General features: G+C 40.6%; 1 protein-coding gene across 10 annotated transcripts in view; it reads right to left on the bottom strand.

Annotated features, from left to right (window-relative positions):
• Positions 1-22,122, bottom strand: part of NRXN3 (neurexin 3) — a 1,648,091-nt gene that overhangs the window by 890,047 nt on the left and 735,922 nt on the right. For all 10 annotated transcript variants that reach the window (XM_057543493.1, XM_057543494.1, XM_057543495.1 and 7 more), the window contains 3 exons: positions 14,539-14,920; positions 13,549-13,739; positions 12,580-12,753 (listed from right to left, as the gene is read on the bottom strand). In XM_057543493.1, coding sequence (XP_057399476.1) covers positions 12,580-12,753; positions 13,549-13,739; positions 14,539-14,920 — 747 coding nt within the window. The remainder of the gene's footprint in view (positions 1-12,579; positions 12,754-13,548; positions 13,740-14,538; positions 14,921-22,122) is intronic.

Here is a 22,122-nt window from a genome sequence, read left to right as displayed (position 1 = left end):
CAGAGAGAGAGAAAAGGGAAGGGAAAGGAAGGGAAGGAGGGAAGGAGGGAGGGAGGGAGAGAGAGAGAGAAGGAAGGAAGGGAGAAGAAAAGAAAGAAAAAAGAAAAGGTAAAGAAACATACCAAAACGCTCTAGAAAAAAGGAAAAATAAAAACTTCAAACAATGTTTCCGACTGCGCATCCATTGATATAGTTTGATCTTATACGAATCAGACCGAGGATATAACAATAACAAAACAAGGGACTTACCTAGCACTTATCATGTGCCAGACAACGTACTAAGCGTGTTTCAGATACTAGTTCATATAGTCTTCATAAAAACATGATGAAGCAATTATAAGTGTTAAAGAATCAGAAAAACAGGAACGATTTTCTCATGGAAGACATCCAGAACTTCAAAAACAAAAGAATTTTTCGACTGATGATCAAGTTGGAAGGCAAGGATTTCAGAAAAGTAAACTAAGTCACAGAACCGTCAGGTGATGTTTTTGCAAGGTCCCACAGGTAACAAGTAGCAGGGAGAAGGCCTCAAACACAAGCTTGCTAACTCTACAAGTAATCCACCTAACCTCTATGGATGTGTATAAACCAGAGGGTGTGTGTGTGTGTGTGTGTGTGTGTGGTGTGTGTGTGTGGTGTGTAGTGTGTGGTGTGTAGGGTGTGTAGTGTGTGGTGTGTAGTGTGTGTAGTGTGTGTGTGTGTGTGTGGGTGTGTGTGGGGGTGTGTGTGTGTGTGTGTGTGGTGTGTAGTGTGTGTGTCTTGCCATTAGATTAGCAAGAGTACCCTAACCTACATTTAATGTAAGGATGTGGCTATTTTAACAAAGAAAATGTTCAAATGCTATTTCTGTTCAAAATTCAATTAAAAATAAACAGAGAGATCTAGTTTTGTCTAAGTATATGAACAAAAATCTATATCAAATGTGTATGTTTATAAACATAACAGATATTTCTGAAGACTTAATAATTTTAGCTAAAACATTCTTCCAAATCAACCTAAAATTCCAGATACTCTAAGATAACATAAACCTTTGGAATTACATATTTAGAAAGTTTTTAAATTATTAATAGTAACTTCAAACTGCACTAAGCCTTCAGGGACCCCCTGTATAGGGATGGTGCATTAAATATGTAATGAATCCTCACTAAAATAGTCACATATTCTTTTGAGAACGGATGGTGACTTTCTTTGTGTAGTAGGGAAAGTGACAAGGCAACAGCAGAATGCACGAAAGGACTAAGTAAGTTGTCAATGATGTTTGTAGGTATTTCGGTTTTAACTCCCAGCTCTGTTTTTAGTTTACTGGAAAGCACTACACTGTGTCTTTTTTCTTTATTTTTTTCACATGGTAACTCTGATGGCTGCCACAAATTCCTCATTATTCTGCTTGAATCTGGGGTTGTTTTTATTTTTAAGAATTGTCCCAGACAGTCATTTCATGCCTGTTACTGCTAAAATCCACCTTTGCTGTACATGCAAACTGACTCAGTCAACTCCTCTTCAAGGTCTCGAAAAATCACAAGTTGACAGACTGCCTTTTATTACTTGCAGGTCCTTGAGACGGAAGGGCTGTTGGAAGCACAGGACACTTGTATCAGAGTGTATTTCTGTTAATGCCTAAGTAGGACTTAACCAAACCTATGCCTCAAACATCCCAATTTAAAATGGATAAATAACCAGCACCAGCTGGTCTTGGCCATAATGGAAAGATAGGCTTGGTGAGTGGGGGAGCCTGGAATGATACATCTGGGCTGATTCCCAATATCCATTTATCCTAAAGGGCAAGGCTGGTATCCCACTGGTGGGACCAGGTGGGGCTGGTTTAACAATATTCATCATCTTTAATCACACAGCATGAGGTGTTTGTCAAAGGGCTTAGTATCTGTGACTGGAACCTGATTGTGAAGCATCACCACAGTAGAACTTTGTGCCAGTCAAAGGGTTTGCTGGCCCCATATAAAGCCCAGCTGCCATGGGAAGAAGCTGTATGAGAGCTGCCATGGGCTGCTTAAAGAGGTATCTTCCACCTTCAATTTTATTTCCCACTTCTGTAAGTTCATAAACCCTTCCGCTTTTACATTTTTAAATTTACATTGTTTCATAGAGGAAGGATGACTGAGCAGTAATTGAGTGGGAAAGAAAAAAAGAAAAAACAAAAAAAGGAAGATGAATATACATAGATACATGTATCTGTGCATATGTGTGTATGTGTGAAAGATTCTTACCAACTTCCTGAACAATTTACAGTCTCTATTGCTAAAATATAAGAATTAAAGTGTTGAGGCTTCATGAAAGGTATTCTTGACATTAGGGATAAGGTTATCCTTACTTAGCTGCAAGTAGGTCTTGGTCCCTACAACAAAGATACTTCTGTAGCTCTCAAAGTACTTCTACATTTACAGTGTTGGGTCCTCTTGGGTTTTCCAAAGGGAGTCATTTACAGGCAACATAAGATTCATCCCTTTTAATTGGCAGAAACCCAACTCACTTCTATTTAATTTTAAAATAAGAAAGCAATGATCCTTAAATGTGTCAAGCATCCCTCTTCATAAAGAGCCAGCTGAGAAGTGAATGCTCTAGTTCCCACTTTACAGAAGATTAAGCAAAGTCAGAGAACAGGGTCCTAAATGTTATTATAAAATTCCATTGGCAGAAAGACCGAAGAGCAGCTGTGTTCCCAAGATCTTACTTTTTCGTCTTGAGGGCAGGACCCATGCCTTGCTCATGCTCAGAAAGGCACTGAGACAGGGCTCATCAAGCATGCTCAGGTGTTTACGGCTTCCTCTCCTCAAGCAAGGGTTCAAAACAGTTGCTTGGTTAGGGCGATGAGTGAAAAAGACCAACAATAAAATCCAACAGTTGTGGGACATGGGGACAGTTTCAATAACATCCCGGTTCTCCTCAATCACTTCAGCCCTCTCACCATACAATGAGTTAAAATAAGTCAAGATGCGCATGGGAATTGGTTGAAACCAAGACGCCTTCATGAGTTCTTTATCTCCAGTGGCCTTTGATTTCCTGTGTTCCTGTTAACAACTAGAACTCCGAGGGAAAAATAAAACCATAAAACCTGATCTGTAACATTTATGTAAGCTGAGTTTCATGGCGTAAAATACTCCCACCACAGCCAATTTCAAGCGAATATGTGTTACATGATGCCAATAAGCTTACAAAATTCCAGAAAATTCCTGTGCTGGTGCCAGCTCTAGCCCAGCACTTCCCTCAATGGCCAATGAACAGCAAAGAATAATTATACTTGGTGAGTAAAGCAATTTACCCACGTGACACTTCCAGACAAGAGAGGTAACAGTAATGCCTGCCCTTGTTGGAGTGTGTGTAAAGGTGAGAGAATCGTGTCATCATAAAGCCTTCTTGCTCAATCCACCCTATTTTTAGAGGGTGCCTGGGTAATAAAGGTCAAATGATTAGATCATCCCTTCTTTTTAAAATCATGAACAGGTCCTCAAAAGTCAATGCTGCCTCAGAAAATGTAAACTGGGACCTCATTTTCTGCTTTTCCTTCTTTTCTCAGCACTGATGTAGCAGCTTGTGGGAGCAGTAGAGGGAATTTTTTAAAAGAGAGAGAGAGACAAGGGATTTCTAAGGCCAGGCTGGACAAAAAGCTAATTTAAAATACTTTGTTTTAATGAACATTGGACACAAATCATCTAGAACTTAGTGAAATAGTATTGCTATGAAAACCAGCTATCATAAAGTCAGCTGGAGGACACTTGGACACTCTCTGGTCATCTCTGTACTGTTTCTGCTTTGGAAATATGCAAATCCAGACTCACACCATATAGCACAGTAGGGGAAAGGCCATAAGCTTTAAAATCCAGCTTTATTACTTACTAGCAATGTGATCTTGGGCTAGTTACCTAAATTCTCTGAACCCCACTTTCCCCATCTATATAAAGGAGAAATTGTTTCTACCTCACACGGTATAAGGATTGAATCAGATAATATACGTAAAATCTATAAAGTCATCCATGAACTGGCGTAACAGTATCTACCATGCAAGGTTGTCATCTTCATCGAGACACAATATCCTTAGCATGTGCCTGAACTAAGGACACCCTCAAATAAAGGGTATTCTCAATTCCACTGGAAAGGAAAATCAATTTCTACCCATTTTAGTTGGGTGTGTAATTGGTCAGGAGTGCAGAAATGAACACATTGAGGTAGTTAAGTCATAGTTTCAGTTCTTTTGTGAAAAACCTCTGTCATGCAACGTTGAGAGACAAGAGGCAGAAACTACTGTGGAGAGTTCCATTTAATTCCTGTCTCTCTTATTATTTCCCACAATGCAAACCATCTTTGAGGAAGTGATTTCTATGAGGTCAAACACTATATTTTACTACACAAAACACAATAGAGAAAGTAATACATCTCTTAGCTTTGGATAAAATGAAGTGAGGAACTACAGTCCTCACAGTAAGGAAAGTTGGAGAATTACCTATTAGAAGAATTTGGCTGATGCCAACTCTTAACCTAAAATGACTTGGAAGAATCTTTGGGTTTTCAAGGTATCCAAACTCAAAACATTTATTGACTTACTTAGGATACGCAGCACTTGGAACCAAATCTGATCAATCCTTGGCCCCCTCCTACCCACCTGCCCATCATCTGGGCAGAGGGACAACTTACATTTCTAGAAAAGAAGCCATTCAACTCCAAAAATAGAAGCTGCTAAGGGGCATTATAATGGAAAGCAGGGAGAGGATATTCTGATTAATCCCCTAAACCAATAAAGAGCTATTCTTTTATTTCTCATGATTATGACTCATCTGCCTCACTCCCAAAAGATCAAACTTAATATTTCTTTTATAGTTGAGCAGGTCCGTTCTTAAATGAACACGCTTTTAGGTAATCATTTCCTGTCTAGGAATACCTCTCTTGCAAATAAAGAGGAATTAGAAAACTACTTCTGAAAAGTCCATAGATATTGTTATTCTATTCAAGGGACCTTGAGGTTCAAGGGACTGTACCTCTCAGCAATGCAACACCTCCCATGGACCTCAGGGTAGCTCCTACTCCCTCTCTTAACCTGGAGGGACGCAAAGTGTGACCTAAACCAGGGCCGTCAATCAAGTCCCTCCCTGACACCTTTGGTCATGATGTACAAAAGCATCTGCTATGAGACAGAGCAACACTGCAGGGGTGGGAGGGAAACACACAGGAGAGAAAAGCTCATCTTCTTCCTCACCCCTCAGAGGCGTCATCAGAGAGAGAAACATGTTTATCTTCTTAGCCCACAAGAGTAACAGCTGTCAGGTTCACACCTCTTCCCTCCGTCCCGGAACACGCTACTTCCCTCCTAACCACTCTCTGCGTCCGCTTCCTGTCCTCCTCATGCATTCTCCACTCTGGTGTCAGAGTGACCTTGAAAAGGTGAAAATCTGATCCAAGTCTCTGTCCTCCTGACAGCGCCCTTGGGGTAAAGTCCAACTCCTTACACAAGAGGTCTGTCATCACCTGCCTCCATCCTACTGCTCCGGCTGTGTGTACATCACATCCCCACGTGAGTATTATTTCAGCCCAGTGGAGCTTCCTGTAGGTGCCCAAACTAGCCGAGCTCTTAAGTGAGCTTCCACCTCTCATCCATCTAAAACTTGTTGCCCTTCAGACTCAGTTCAAACTCTGCCTAGAAAATATCCCCCGACTACCCACCATCATCATCATGACCCCACACAGTGCAGCAGCCCTCCTCCGCAGACACACTGCGTGCTCCATGTCCGCTCTAGCACAGCAGTTTTCACCCTGCACTGTAGCTACTGGCTGATCTCCTTCGGATTTATTTGATGTCAGACTGTACCTCACCTGTAATCCCAGTACCTCGCTAAGTATCTGATACACAGGAGTAGCTGAGTTCCTGTTAAACTCAACAGCACAATCACTGGAGAAGAATGAATGAATGAACAAACAAACAAATAAATAAATAAATATTTTTAAAAACACCACTCCAGCAACACGATGACAAGAGGATTCAAGCTGTTGACTTGCCCCGACCCATCTCGCCACTTCCTAGACCCACTGTTATATTTCCTTATGAATATAATGTGCCTTTACTTTTCAGACTGCCTCATTTCTTTGTCATATGTTTTTATTGTCCTTCACACTTAATGTTAATTAGTCCTATCCGTGCCCACAGGTTGTAGCTGAAAAAGCCAGCATGAGTAATGGTCCATACTCCAATGTCAGGAAAATAAAAACGAAAAGCATTCACATCCTAAAGGTCTTTTGCCATAATACTGGGAAGGAGTAAGATGACTCAGAATAATTACAAAGAATAACAGCTCCTGCCACAAAGAGACTGTTAAGTCATTACAAGAATGGAAGAGAGTTTGAGTCAATGGACTAATCACATAAAAACCATACTGATGACTAGACTGCTTCTATAAATGAGCAAATTAAGACACTCTATTATGTCCCCAAATCTATATCTACACTTTGGTCAACAATTTATAGTAGGCATAGAAATCAACTAGTTCTTTGTATGAGTCCTACAAACCATTTCTCCTTTGAATGGAAATTTTAAGATCGTTTTGCTACATATGGAGTCCCCATGTAACTTTCTGGGGATTCAAAATCCACTCAGTTACTACCATGAAGAACGGTAAAGTCTAGGGGGAGATGCAGGTGTCTAGTTTTATCTAATAAATCTGGTCACAAAGAGCTTTGACAACCTTGAATTGTCTCATTATAGATCAAATCCTGTCCCCTTCTCTGTCCCCTCCATTTACAGAGTGACATGGAGTAGAACTATTTGGAAAATTGAATAGAATGTCTAAAAACAACAGCCTTCCATATTACTGAAAGGACCCTACATATTTGAAATTGAAAACTATTGTACAGCTACCTAGAACTTCAAAGTACTAATCCAGTGCATGTCCTTTTCACTAATTTTATGAAATATTAGCATATCTGTGAATCTGCTAAGAGGGGATGAAGAAGAGTTATAGTAAAATGGCTAGAGAGACCTCATCTAGTTGATATGCACCCGAGAGAGACACTTGTACTGGTTACCTTCATGACATATAACAAGTCACTGCAAAGTAAATGATCTTTTAGGTGAAAAGTAATTTGTAAAGCTACCTTTGTCTTAACCACTCCTTACAATTTGTGCTGATCGCAAACTCGCAGAGGCCATCCAAGGCTCAATTCTCCCCTTAACTATCAGCTTAAAGATACCTAAAATGCAGGTTCTCATCTTGCTACTCTGAGTCAAAGTAGCCTGACACGACAGGACAGGTGAACCATTACAGGCTTTGCAAGGTGCCTCTTTGAATGGTAGAAGAAGCAGTATCTGCAGTAGATATTCACTGATATCTAACATGCAGGCATTTTAAAGGGTATTCAGGATAAAATCAATAGATCGATAGATCCTCTTCTTCCCCAAGAGTACTTTTTTTCTTTAGAATCACAAAACAGGAAATTAAAGTGCTCAATCAAAATGCCCAATAGAAGACATAAAACTCTAGAATGTTTTAATGAGATTAGTATCTCCCAAATGCCTAAAAGATTTCTTTAAAATGAGTTAAGAGAAAATGGCATTCTCTTTCATAAGGTCTAAGCACTCAAAAGTCCTGCTCTGAGAAATGACCTCCCTGACCCAGAAAATAATAAATTAAGAACTCAAATGGGCTTTTTTTTTTTTTCTTTTTCCAAGTGCTCTCTTCTGTCTCTAGTGAATAAATTAAAAGGAGCCAACCCCTCCATGGCAACTACTTGGAGAGGCATTTCCAGAAGTGGATTAATATGCCCGTGGGTAGTCACAGTATAGGATGCTGTCAAACCTCTCTGGTCCCCCCAAAATGGAATCATACACCCATCCCCAAGACGCCTCGCCTTGGTTGTTATCTTTCATGCAGTGATTTGGGTTTTCTGCCACTGTTCATAAAGAACACAGGGTTCAGCCCGCTCCCCATAACCGCTGCTGTCCAAGAGGTGTGACAGCTTGAAGTCCTCTAAAGATAAGATACCAAGGGTTACCCAGGACATCTTTCAGTCCAAAGTGGTAATGGGAACAAGAACCTTCTCTACCTTGCAGGTCAGCTTTGGTCAACGCAACTTTGTTAGCAAAAGAACAGAAAAGGCGAAAACAATAACCAGAGGTTAGTAAGAGGTACAGCAAACCAGGGTAACATTACAGAAATGAAAACACAGTCGGCGTAATCAACATCACTGGAACAGACAATTGAAATACTCTACAGGTTCTCCAGAGACAGCACAGACAGGGGATGCACAGACCAGGGTGCAGCAGGCCTCGTCAGAGCCACATCAGCAGAGCAGGGGCAGGGAAACGTTGGACTGGACAGAGCACAGGCAGTGGTTACAAGAGCCTTCCCACAACCATACAGCCAACGCCAAGGCATATGGTCCAGAAAAATGATTTTCCATTAGTCAGGATAAACATCAAGAAATAAGGGTAGTACATGGCCAGACTGAAAGACACGTGTGCACAACCAGACGGAGCCCACAAAAATAATTGTGAACATTTAGGAGTTAAGCATGGAAGAGTCGCTTGGGAGCACTCCTTGTAACCTCCTGAAAATGCCACCAAGGAATTTGGCACTAGAATTGGGAATTTGTATGAAGGTGATTTGGGAACACCAACAATCTCAGTTGGCTTAATTTATAAAAATGTAGCCAAACCCAAATGGCTGTGGGCAAAATGACACCAAACCAATGTCCTTTTTATTTATTTATGTCAGTCTCAAAATGAAGCACGTATGCTTCTCTCAGATGTTTACCATCTGCAGTTGCGGAATCGAATTTCTAGCCAATACATGCCTTGGTCTCTGCAGCAAAGCTGGCCTCAAGATAGAAAGAGATATTTACCAGCCAAGTACTGAATCAGACATTATAAAAAATTCCTAGTCCAAATTGAGAGGTTGCAAGTCACAGCTAGATGTTGGCTAGGCTGTCCAGAAATTGCACTTAATTTCTAAATTATATACTCTGCATATATTAGAAACATAAAATAAAAACCTAATTCAAGATTTTTTTTTCTTTCTTACTATAAACAATCAAGAGCCAAAGAGTAGTGGATTAATGTGTCTTTAAAATAATTTCAGACTCTTTTGGGTTAGATATAATATGGAAAGTAATCCAATTGCTACTTAGGGATCTTGAGTCATTATCAACGACTTTGACACATATAAGAACATATGATATATCCTAGCCTGTGTACCCCAAATATGTTAAAAATAAAACACATTCACCATCATGACAAGATTCAGGTTTTAGTTCTTAGTAATGAATCCCTATCCCCTATTTGTTTCCTATTCTAGGCACAGAAATGATAAATCAAGAATTGTGTTCTGTTTCCTATGACTTGCCTAACTGTCAAAGGCCTTCCTGAGGGTCCTGTACTATGTACAGAGATTCACAATGAGAATGATACTTTCTTGCAGTCTTTCCAAGGTTTTGTGCCCTTCATTTCCCTCCCCATCATCTTCCACAGTGCCCTAAAAAGCTCCTGGTATCTCTTACAAGGGCTTATTCACAATAGTGCAAACTTCCAATGACAGTAATTTATGCCTTAACCCACTGTTTGGTCATTTTTCCTGGCCACTTAGGCTAATTATCCAAGTCATCTGTGTACAATAAACAAGGGCTTTCTTCCCTCAGAACTCATCCTCCACTTCATGCCACCCAGTGGGGTGGTCATAATGCTCCAAGGGTAACCATCATAATTATCTCCATGGCAATAGAGTGCAGTGTTATTAGGCCCATAGGACTTGCCATAGATGCAGATGGTAGAGCCAGCAAGCCAGAATATTCAGCTTTGAACAATCACCCATACTCAGAGGAAGGTCAGAACCCACCATAATGCATGTGATGAGTCATGCCAAACTGCACATAGAGCTGTAGGTAGGGATAGGAACATTTTCTCCAATCAGATGGGTAATTTCTTTTCCCTAATGCTCCCACAACTTCCCCTAAAGCTCTCGTAAGCGGAGTCCATTCCACCTTTACACTATACATTTTAATCCACTTTTATAAAGGTTAGTTTAGACTTCCTTTTAATCAAATGCTACAGCTTTACCTCCTTACACCCCAATTTTTGTACTCTGTAGAACTGTGCCTCTGATACAGTAGCCATAGATGCACGTGGCTACTGAGTACCTTAAAGGTGTGGTCTGAATTGGGGTGTGCTACAAGTACAAAATACACACTTGGTTTTGAAGGCTCATATGAAAAAAATAAAATGTCTAACTAAAAATTTTATATTGATTATATGCTGAAATGATAATATTTTGGATATATTAGGTTAAGTTAAATAAAATGTAAAATTAAACTTAACTTTACCTGTTACTTTGTATCTTTTTTTTAAATGCAGCTACCAGGAAATTTAAAATTACGTATGTGACTCCCATTATATTTCTATCAGGCGACGTTGCAATGGAGTTAAATGGATGATTCCTGTTGACTTTTTAATCTACAGAACTGATGGCATGATAAAAATATTTAACATTTGAAGAGAGCCTTGTGCTTTTGAATATGTGCTTTTTTTTTTTTTTTTTTATGGAAAGTACTTCCAGCTGACTTTTTTTTTTTTTTTTTAATGAGGATCTTGAATCAGATGCGTATGTTTGATTGATTGATTGATTGATTGATTTTGGCTGTGTTGGGTCTTCGTTTCTGTGCGAGGGCTCTCTCCAGTTGTGGCAAGCGGGGGCCACTCTTCATCGCGATGCGCGGGCCTCTCTCGTTGCGGAGCACAGGCTCCAGACGCTCAGGCTCAGTAATCGTGGCTCACGGGCCCAGCCGCTCCGCGGCATGTGGGATCTTCCCAGGCCAGGGCTCGAACCCGTGTCCCCTGCATTAGCAGGCAGATTCTCAACCACTGCGCCACCAGGGAAGCCCCCTGAATATGTGCTTTTATATTATGATTTTACTAGATGTGATTAATTATTCCAGGAAAACTGGAATTTCTATTATTCCACAATCACCTAAACTAATATACTCAAATTCATTCTCAAATGGTGCATCAGTTTCAGGACTTCCCTTAACACCCAAAAGAACTAAGAGCAGGCCAATAAGACAGAAACTTTTGAGTTGAATGAAACTGTGCATTTTCAGGAGAAGAAAGCAAAGTGGCTGCTTCAAATGCTTGGTGATTCCCAACTCCCTGTCCCCCCTGTACACACACAACATAGTTGGCTAACAGAATTTAAGAAATATTTCTGGCTAAAAGAAAACTGGAGAGGGTTATAGGGACAATCAGCCTTATTACTAGTGCAAACTGGTAACAAGAAACTGACCCTTAGGCAAAGGGGAATGACTTCCACACTACAAATAAGCCTGGGAAGCTGATTAGAAGCTTTTATTAAAATGCGCGTTAAGATGGCAAGTGAAGGATCGAAGCTGGTTAAGAACAGGAGTGATAAATGAAGTTGAACAGTCAGAAGATGAATGAACAGGTTGGACGTGGTAAATTAATGAGGGATACAAGAGAACACAGTATATTGCACAAAAAACCATGAGGTTCCATCCGACAAAAGAATACATGGTCCTGGTGACTGATCAGATCGTCCTCTTTGCCTTTCAAGTTAGACACGAGTCACCTTTTCAGCCTACCCAAAAGGAGTCTGGGGAAGGCTGAAAATGTGTCTGCTCTCCCCTGCTGGTTAAAACTAGATAGCTTTTCTTGTAAAGAGCTATTGGACTCGACCTATAAAATTCAGTAGTATCTCAAGAGACAGTGGATTATCTACAGAAAGAGGGTGAGCATGGTTTGTTGTGCTGCATGGGTGGGCATGCAATGCTATTAAATGTCTCACGCGAGATAATGTTTGTAAATAATAATCCTACCACTTATTGAGTACCTACTATATATGTACCAGGCATTCTAGATATAACTCTGACTTATATATATTACCTTCCAAAGTAAGTTTTATTGTCCCATTTTACAGATGAGGAAGATATCATTCAGCGAGGTTAAGTAACTTGTCAAAAGTCACACAGCCAACAGGAACTACTACCTGGACCTAAATCCAGGTCTTCCTAACATCAAAGCCCATGCTGTTCCACTACACCACACCAAGAAACTGCCAAATGATGCCTGACATCTAGTAAGTACTCAATAACTGTTACTTCCCTTCCTCCATCATGGCGTTCTGACATCATTTTCCTACCTTCTGCTCAGCTTGCATTAAATAATGCAGTCACTATTAGCCACATAAGAAATATTTTATTTATGGTGACTCTCATATAAAAGTCTCTGATTTGTACCTCCCTGTATATTAAGATATAAATAAAAGTCCCTGATACCCTTTCAGCCATGCTGGAAGCAAAGGCACAAGTCAGGAGAAGTCTGATGTCAACGCCAGGAAAGGTCCTCTATGGCAAGTCTGTGACACTGGAAAGACATCTGCCAACATACTGTACATTCCTGGAGCCTGTGCCACATGTCTTGACATACTCAGCCAGTGACAGGAGGACATCAATGGTGATGCAATGTCAGATAGTGAATGGGATGAGAGGGGACTGGTAAACCAAGGAAGGCGGCGTTGGCAGAGGCAGCAAAGAGGCCTGCGACAAGAATGTAGCTTAAAAAGAAAAAGGTTGTACCTTCACAGCCACGCTCAATCTGTCCACTCCGATGGAGGGCATCGTTGATGAGGTCTGGCAGGCGTCCATTCAAGTCCACTGATGCCAGACAGCCCTGAAAGCCATCCCGGGAGGCCACGAGCTTTGGGAGGTTGCTGTACATGCCTTGGGCCAGACCTGCCATGTAGAGGTCACCTGGAAAGGAAAATAGGTAGTAAAAGCAAATGGGTAAATGGTATGGAAACCATGTCAACAAAAGCCAAGTCACATTAGACTGTTTACTAGATAATGGTAACATAGCTGGGGGGAAACAGCATAAACAAAATTATTACCAGAGTTTCTACATTGTAAAAAGAAGAAACTAACATTTCTTATGTGTCATTCATTTTATACACATCATCTCACAAATTTTCATAACTATATCCATTCTATGAGGTAGGTATTGTTCCCATTTTACGATGAAGTAAAGATTAACAACATTTTCAACAAAGCAACCACTACTGAGTGCTTTTTATGTGCTTGTTACCAATAGCATGCTGAGGATTTTACAGACATTATTCCATCAAAACTCCTAATTGCCCATAAAGATAGTAACAATTATTATCCTCATTTTGCAAAAAAAAAAAAAAAGGAGATAGAAGCTGAACAAGGCTAAGAAATTTTACCAAAGTCACCCAGGCGGTAAATGACTCAGCTGAGAATCCAAAACCTACATGCCTTCCTCTGTATAATGACCCCTCCACATTTTGACATTTATCACCTCATCACTCAGCTCCCACATGCCCAAGGTTTACAGAGAAAACAAACCATCCCTAAGGAGCGGTGGAAGTAAAAACTGAACAAATTGCACCATGTTATAATTCAATGTTGTTAAAATAGGATATGCATGATGTATCAAAAATGCATGGCACTCCTAAACTGTAGTTTACCTCTGGAAACAGCCTTTCCACTGTAAGCTCTAAAAAGGAGAAACTTCTTTACAAGGTTTACCTTTCAAATCCAGATTTTTGGCACCATTGATAACCTGAGTGACCACCTTCGTGTCCACTTTCAGGCTGTGGGTGTTGCTGTTGTCCCGGGTGATGACGACGTTGTGCCACTGGTTGTCATTCAAGGGGCGGTCACTATTGCCTTTGATCACATTGGGGCCGTTTCCGAGGTCAAACACGTAGTGTATGTACCTGTGAGGAACCACAAGCACCCAATGACTTGAGATTCCCTGGAGTGGTTTAAAGGCAATGTGTACATAACTGGCATTGGGGGCTTCAAATCCCCCAAGTTAGACTGGCATCATGCAAAAATAACTAAAGCTTGATTTAAGAATATAAAAATAATCAGTTCCTATTCTACCAGACTTCACTTTAGTTCTATACTCATTGAATCTATTTCTTTAACACTACCTAGTAAAAATCCAGAGACACAAAGCAGTACAGCTGATACACTCCAAAACATTAGGGGGCAACATTTAAATTCAGAGTCAATCATGCATCTGTTTTTTGGGTTTTGTTCTATGTTTTGTTTTTGTTTTGACTACTTCCCAACACACAGTAGTAAAATATCTTGGAGCAAGAACAGCTTTTTAAAATTTGCATCTATGGGCTAATGGTAGTACTGAAAATATCTGTATTTCATTTCTTCCTATAAATTTGGTGGTTGCAGACTGTACTGCCCCAGAGATAGATGCAACACATACCCTATCCCTCTTTTGCAAAAATAAGCTTTTTTCCCATAGGTTTAAAGGACTACAGTTCAGATTAAAAAGCCTGACAGTATTGAGTTAGAAGAAGATCTTTAAATAAACTCATGAATCTCTCTCCCTTCCAGCGCTAATGATTACAAAGATATTTTTAATCAATGGGGATGAGAGCATAAATCAGGAATAGAGGGTAGAGAGTAGAACAGATAGTTTTTTCTGTGCATATTTTATTCAGCGTTTGAGCTAAGACATTTAGTACAAACTAGGCGATCTCTTCCACTTACCCCTTGACTAGCTCAACAGCAATGAAGTCATTGCCATCACCGCTATTGAAGAGAATGAAGCCGTCAGCGGAGGTGGTCTTGAACTGGAAGAAGAGGTGCATGGAGGTGTAGGCCTGGAGGGTGGCCAGGCTCAGGTAGCTGCTCTTGGTCTTAAAGGTGACAGGGTCAGCGATGATGTTCCTCAGTCCAAAACGAGCCTTCAGTTCGCAGTAATCAATGTCTCCATTTTTGCACAAGTCAATGTAGAGCAGCCCATTAAACATAAGGCTCTGCAGGTGGCCAATGAAACTGGAGGGGACGACGGAGATGTAACGTTTCTCTGTCATGATACCAGTTTCAATGTTGTGGAATTCCAAGCGGGTATGGTCTCCCACCATTGTACCTGTGAAAATCAGAGATGAGATACAAACAGGAGAAGTTACCATGTTTTGTCATAGCACCCTTACTACATCTTTTAGGTCTAATTTGTTTCCACACAAAATATTCAGTTCCAGAAAACAAAATACTCAATATAGTAGATATCTGACTTGGCTTCAGCCGGGGAGCTGATGACTGGCCCAGCCCAAGTTAAACGCCCTGCATCCCATGACCTCCTGCAGTTGCTCAGAATGCCCCATCATATAAAGGAAAATATGAGCTCATGGGCAACTCAAGTTAAAGGATGGAACTATCTGTTTTCTCCATTCAGGAAAATAATTGGGTACTAGTACATACAATAAGAAGGAAAACTTTTATTGCTCTAACCCTTGTAAAGATAAAGTAAGCGAGCCTTAGGCATTCATTATTAATATTTCTTGGTGTAATAATTCACCATCCAGTACTTGTGGAAAAGTTTCTATCGTAGAACATATTAATTTTATCTGACCAGCAACCATTGCTTTTTCTGATAATAACAACTAATCTTCCTTTGGGAAGATACCCTCCTCACTTCACCCTTAAACCATCTGGGCTGGATGAAGATGATCCCATCCCAGCCCCTGAAGTAATCAGTCTACCCAGGCAGAACCACTCAGTGTATTTTTATCCCTCTAGCCATAGAGTATGGTCTACGGACTAACAAAGTGGTCTTCGAACCTTAGCATGCATCGGAATCACACAGTTCACTGAGCCCCACCCTTAGAGTTTATTATTCAAAAGTTGGCAGTGTAGCCTGAGAATCTGCATTTCTAACAAGTTTCAAGGTGATGCTTACGTGACTGGTCTAGGGACCACCCTTAGAACACTGGATTAGCAGCAACCCTAGTTGGTCCAGTAATATTCCCCCAGGGTTTGTGCTGAAACACTTAGGAAAGAGACGTTCTTTGCAAACAAGGCTTTCTGAAGGGGTAAGAAGAAAACCCAGGGCTGCTGGAGGCCACGTGATAACTGGAGGGCTAGGGCCTCCCTGGTGAGACAGCTGACCCAGAAGACAACCACGAAATGGAGAGGAACAGTTTCTGCAGGATGATGTCATTTGAAGACCTGGATCTAACTGGCCAAATCTGGACTTTTAAAAACTATATGGCAATAGATTCCCCTTTATGCTTAAAGCATTTGAGATGGGTGTCTGACATTTGCAAGTAAAATATCTCCAGCTGATACAAATAAACTATTAGACCGCTCATTACCTGGTTTACCTGGAAGTAGTGAGAGGCTGGGGCAAGGGTAATGAGGTGGGCTTGAAATAAATACAAAGAGACTGGAAATTTTAGTAACAAAGTCAAGGAAAACAGCATTAGTATGGCCAGAGTAGAAGGTGGCTCTCTCACATTTATTTGGATAAATCATATTAAAATTCAACAAACCATGTCCTAATGCCCCAGAGGTAGAAGGAAGGGAAGAGGAATTCCCTCTTCCTTCCCTCTCCTGTTGTTACCCTTCACTTTGAAGAAATTCCATTAGCAAGACACTCCTAGAATCTCTTACTGCCTCTTTTATCAATTTCCAGAGGAAAGGAAGTGACAAAATCTGAAATATTAAGGATAGTCTGTAAAGAGAAACCATATGTGCATAGCTCAGCCTCTGGCATGTCCGTTAAGGGAGCAAGCCGCCTTCAAGAAACACCAGTTTACCTCACTCACTCCTCCGCAGCATGGGTGTTAGAGGAACAGGCCTTGCTTCAGTCCGGCCCCAGTCCTGAATTAGTTAGTGTTTGAGTGGGCAATTCTAATTCTGAAATTCAGTACATGTAAACCACATGTTTAAACATCAGTATTATCACTAATAAAAATATCTCATTTCCACCAGACTTGCATTTGTTTTTCTCTATTGGTATAGAACTCAGGTGGCAAAAATTAAAGGAGGGGAGGGGATCGTATTTTCTTGGGTCCTTAAGCTTCAGTATCTGGGAGCTTCAACCAGATCACACCCTTGGATGCTCAGTATTAATTTCATCCCTTTGGGAGCATACACAGACCTAATTCAAAGAATCGCTCATAAGCACAAAAATCAAATTTACATTTTATGAGCTTCTATGTGGTGTTTTGACAACTAATGACAAATCGTTCTCTTAATATAAGCAAAAATAAAATAATGATGTTGGTTAACTTATATATAAAATTGTAATAGAACAAAAATCAAAATGCAACATAGGTCTGCTAACAATTGAATAACTAGAAGAAAGAATTACTGTATAAAATTACTTAGTATTGAAAATCGGACTGGTCATGAAAATGCAAACTAGCATAACCTAAATTCACGTGATCTAAAACAATGAAGTGACTGAAACAGATACCCTATGTCAATTTGGCTACAGCTGTTCATACCAGGGCTGGAGGCTGAGAGCTGGGACTGGAGGATGATGGGAAAGGGAAACCACAGCCAACCTCGATAAGGACACAGGAACTTAACTGTGATGGTGCTGCAAGTCCTGTTCATTCTTATTTTAGCGTTAAAATAAAAAAGATCAGTGACGAGAACTAAAAAGTGATAAAGGGGTGATCCCTGGTGAAGACTGGAGTTCAAAAAAAAAATCTAAAGAGACAATTTTAAAGTTAATTGGGATCTTTTAGAGAAAAATAGGTAAGTTTATAGATAAATTGGCCCCCAGAATTGAGGGGTTAGGAAATTCTGCTCATTAGGACATGAATTTCATAAAGCAAGAAAATCATGTACAGTGTTGACTGAGCTCTTCAAGAAGAGCTTGAAGAACGGCTTGGACAAGTAAGAGAAGGGAAGCTAACAATGAAATTTGAGAATTTAGCCCAGGGATGCAGACTGATTTAAAATTCAGGATAACTCAGACAGCTTCAACTTGAAGTTGGTGGGGTTAGGGGGGGCGGGCAGGGGAGTGAAGAAGGTAACCAAATTAGAAAGGGGCCAAATTAGAAAATGAACTAGCTTCACTATGTGCTAAAGTAACTCACTTGGCTGCAGATAGAGATTCCAAAAAAATGTATGCTATTGCACCTGGAAAATGCATTGAAGAGATTGCTTAAGTTTGAAACTTGTGCCAAACTAAGCAAATATATATATTTTTTTAAATCTGTGTATCACCTAAGCAAAATTAATAACCGGGAACCTTTTCACTCAACTCTTCTTTTTTTAGTCATTTCAATAAAATAATCTTTATTATGGTGTAGTATGTAACGTTAAAGTTATAATAACACTATCAATTTAGTTGTATTATTCTCTCTAATATTCTTAGGTTTCTCAGGCAGGTGTTACCAATCTGCTTTTTGTTGTTGCTTCCCAAAGAATGAATGAATCAATCAATGAATTTATTTATTTCTAAGAGACGTCCCTTTATAATTTTATTTTATTTTTTTATTAATTTTTATTAGAGTATAGTTGCTTTACAGTGTTGTGTTAGTTTCTTATTGGGACTGACATATATACACTACTATGTATAAAATAGATAACTAATGAGAACCTACTCTATAGCACAGGAAACTCTACTCAATGCTCGGTGGTGACCTAAATGGGAAGGAAATCTAAAAAGGAGTGGATATGTGTATACATATGACCGATTCACCTCACTCATCTCTTTTGAATGCTGTCTGTAAATTAAAACTTCCACTTAAGGGGAGAATGTATGCATACTTCACAGTAGCTGCTTTCAAACTTTGGAGGAGAGACGAGTAACTTGGGAGAAACGTAACAAGCAAAAACCAAGACTACTGAATAGTCCCTATATGCCAGGCATCATGCTAGGCACTTTATAACCACCATCAAATGTCACTATCACAATAAAACTGTAGAGAGGCACCACTGTCTTGCTTTAGAGGTGAGGACGGCTTTGCTTAGAGAGGTTAAACTTCTATCAAAGTTCATACAGGTGATAAATGGTAGACCCCCAAATTGAACACAGGCATGCTTCAGTCCAAAGCCCATATCTTATCTTGTACACTATACTGTTTCTGGAGAAAAAGCTTGACTCATTCCTTTCATTATTGCCCAAGAAAAGCTGTAGGTGGAATTTAACTGGTGAAATTTCCATGCAGAAATTGTGACGAGTTCACACTCCTTTTCAGTGGCCGAGTATCATAGTGTCATTCCATCTAATTCACGGGTAATGTATCCAGCACCTTCCCCAGGACAGCCATGCTGCCTTGACTCCTATTCACACATTCATTTCTGTAGTTCACTGATGGCCAGCAAGCAGTTTACAGACCAGCCTGACTCAGAGTATCGAAGTTTGTTGAGAACATAAACCTACTCAAAATTTTGGCCAAGTTCAAGCTGTAACTTCCCCCACAAGGCATTAGCATATAGTGGATGAGCATGTAGGCTCTGAGGCTTGACTGCCTGGGTTCATAACTTTTCTGTGCCTCAGTTTCCCTGTGAAATCAAGAGGAAATTATCAGGGTTAAACGTATCAGTACATATAAAGTACTTAGAACACTGCCTGCTAACTATTACTAATTATGTAGCTTTCATTTTTTTTCCTTTCTCTGAAGTGTGTTAAGAATTTCCTGGTGACTTCATTTATTGCTTTCTCCCTTTTACCAGAACACAAGCTCTTTTTAAGCAGGGACCACGTCTTGCGTCTTCTCTACGCCCGACAGGGTTTGGCAAAGGAGCCCAGGCACAGCAAGCATCCCTCACCTCTGCGGAAGGAGGCTGTATCTGAGACATCTGCTTTGGGGTCACCACTAAGAGCAGGCCAACACCGAGAGCTCAGCAAAGACATCCGGAGAGGCTTAGCAGAGGCAACTTGACCTCCCTCGGCTCACAGACATGGGGAGAGAAGTTAAGAAAACTTAAAAGCTTACAAAGCCTTAGTAAAGAATGCACGTTTTGGGCTTCCCTGGTGGCGCAGTGGTTGAGAATCCGCCTGCTAATGCAGGGGACACGGGTTCGAGCCCTGGTCTGGGAAGATCCCACATGCCGCGGAGCAACTGGGCCCGTGAGCCACAACTACTGAGCCTGTGCGTCTGGAGCCTGTGCTCCGCAACAAGAGAGGCCGCGATAGTGAGAGGCCCGCGCACCGCGATGAGGAGTGGCCCCCGCTCGCCGCAACTAGAGAAAGCCCTCGCACAGAAACGAAGACCCAACACAGCCAAAAATAAAATAAATAAATTTATTAAAAATAAAGAATGCACGTTTTGCCCACAGTCCTCCAGCTCTACCACTCTCACACCCTCTTCTCCTCGACATCAACATTTTTCAAAAGTATATACTGTAACATGCTTTAGTAATTTAAAAGAAGTTCTGGTGCCAAATAAATTGGGCAAACACTGCATATGTAATTATTGACGATGAGCAATGTGTATTAGCATATTAAAGGGTCTTTAATAGGTCTTTCAAGTAAGAATTCCACTTCATTTTGTTTAACCTAACATTTTCCAAATTGGTCTCATCCCTCTTTTTTTTTTTTTAATTAACGTGAGAAACAAGTTTTTTCTTGGAAAATGATTTTTACAGCTTGGTGCTGTATATGCTATATAGGATGAGGGAAGGAAAGGAAAAAGTCAACATGGACCAGAGGAGTCAGAAGAGAGGTGAATTTCTGCACCAGCAAGAAGTTCTGGGTGGCGCAGGTGGTCCCTGCAGTGTCAGGTCCTAATGCTGAGGAGCGTAACCCAAGTGAGGTGTTCTTTTAATTTACTCTTAATAATAGAAATCCAGCTCAATCAATCAATCAATCCTTATTAACTGTCAACTGAACTTAATACTTTTTCCAGGACCACATTATATTACAATAAATGAAAACTGCCAGGCCGAGGACTATTTCTTTCCTTGCTTTAGATTTCTTATACGTCTGACCTATTCTTCGCATCATTTCTACAAACTAGCTGAAAATCTGACCTCCCGGGCGACTTTAAACAGCACGAAAGGCATTACTAAATAAGCCAATAAGACACTACTTAATAACCTGAGGACTATGTGGTTTTTAGTTTCATTGCCTGATTTTATGACTTCTGTGAGCTAAAATAAAAATTCCCAAACCCCTTATCACTGTAAGAAGCAATCCAAGGTTGTGGCTCATAAGCAAAATAGCTCTTTTCTTCTCCCAAGTTTCTTTATCCTTATGGCTGCTTTTTTTCCATCAGCAGCAAAGTAGGGGGTAAGGCAGAAAATGAAACAGCTTCATTAATTTCAAATATCAAATTACTGGATGACTTGGGCATCCATGGTTTAATCCTGCCTTTTAATTACTAGTGGTAAGAGAAAGCACGCTTATAATTACCTTTACTGTAAAGCTTCTAAAAAAGAATAATGACTGAGGGAGGCAATACACATTACTGTACCCTCAGTCCTGCAGTTCTTTATGACTATAGATTTCAGGGTATATATATTTCCCCATGGAAATAAAAGGAACTTGCTGTCTGGAAAGAGCAGGGTGAAGTCGCCATCTAGTGGCTGTTTATTCAAAACACACTGCAAATAGCACTGTTGGCTTTACTGGGCTAAACCCAGAGGAGGCACCAAGGGACGTGAGACGTATCACTGCTGCCTTTGCAGGCTGCTCTCTGCATTCCCTCACAGGGATTTCTTGAAGAATTAATTCAGGTTGGCTGTGGGTTCTAAAGCTTACAATCATTCTGCTTATTTTCATTACATAAAGCTAAGTTTCCCTTCAGGCATAGAGAACAGCAACTGTATCTCCCACTACTAAGTTATGTCTATGTACAATTGGAGGATGTTGGCTAATCACTGTAGTTCTGTTTGTCTTCTCTTTGGGAGGGAAGGGGTTGGGTACTGTTGTGTACCCACCGAAATGTATTCCTCACCTCACCCCAATCCATTCCACTATATTTTACCTATAGTGTAAGACAAATCATTTTCTTAGGATGAACTGGGAAGTCTGACAAGCAGCCTGATTTGGTCAAATCACACAGATATGAATTTAGAGCTTACGCACACAACTCCCTCTAAGTTCATGTTGCCCTTACGTAAAATGACAATAAGAACACTTAACCTGCAAGGCAATGGTGCGCTCCAGAAGATTACAGGAGTTGCTATGTGTACAATGGCTAACCCAGCACCTAATGCCAGCTGGGCACTGGACATATGTGAGCTGTTCTTCCTCCTTCCAGACTCTCCTTCTTGACTCACGCACACCCACCCACCCCCCCCCCCAACACACACACTCCTACCTGCACAAACACATACATGGCTCACTATAATTCCTGACTCCAGGAGAACAGAAGCTCAGGCTCA

Source organism: Balaenoptera acutorostrata, chromosome 3 (genome assembly GCF_949987535.1).
Source record: "Balaenoptera acutorostrata chromosome 3, mBalAcu1.1, whole genome shotgun sequence".
Classification (NCBI taxonomy): Eukaryota; Metazoa; Chordata; class Mammalia; order Artiodactyla; family Balaenopteridae; genus Balaenoptera; species Balaenoptera acutorostrata.
Note: the sequence above shows the minus strand (reverse complement) of the source record. Positions and strands in the feature narration are given on the sequence as shown.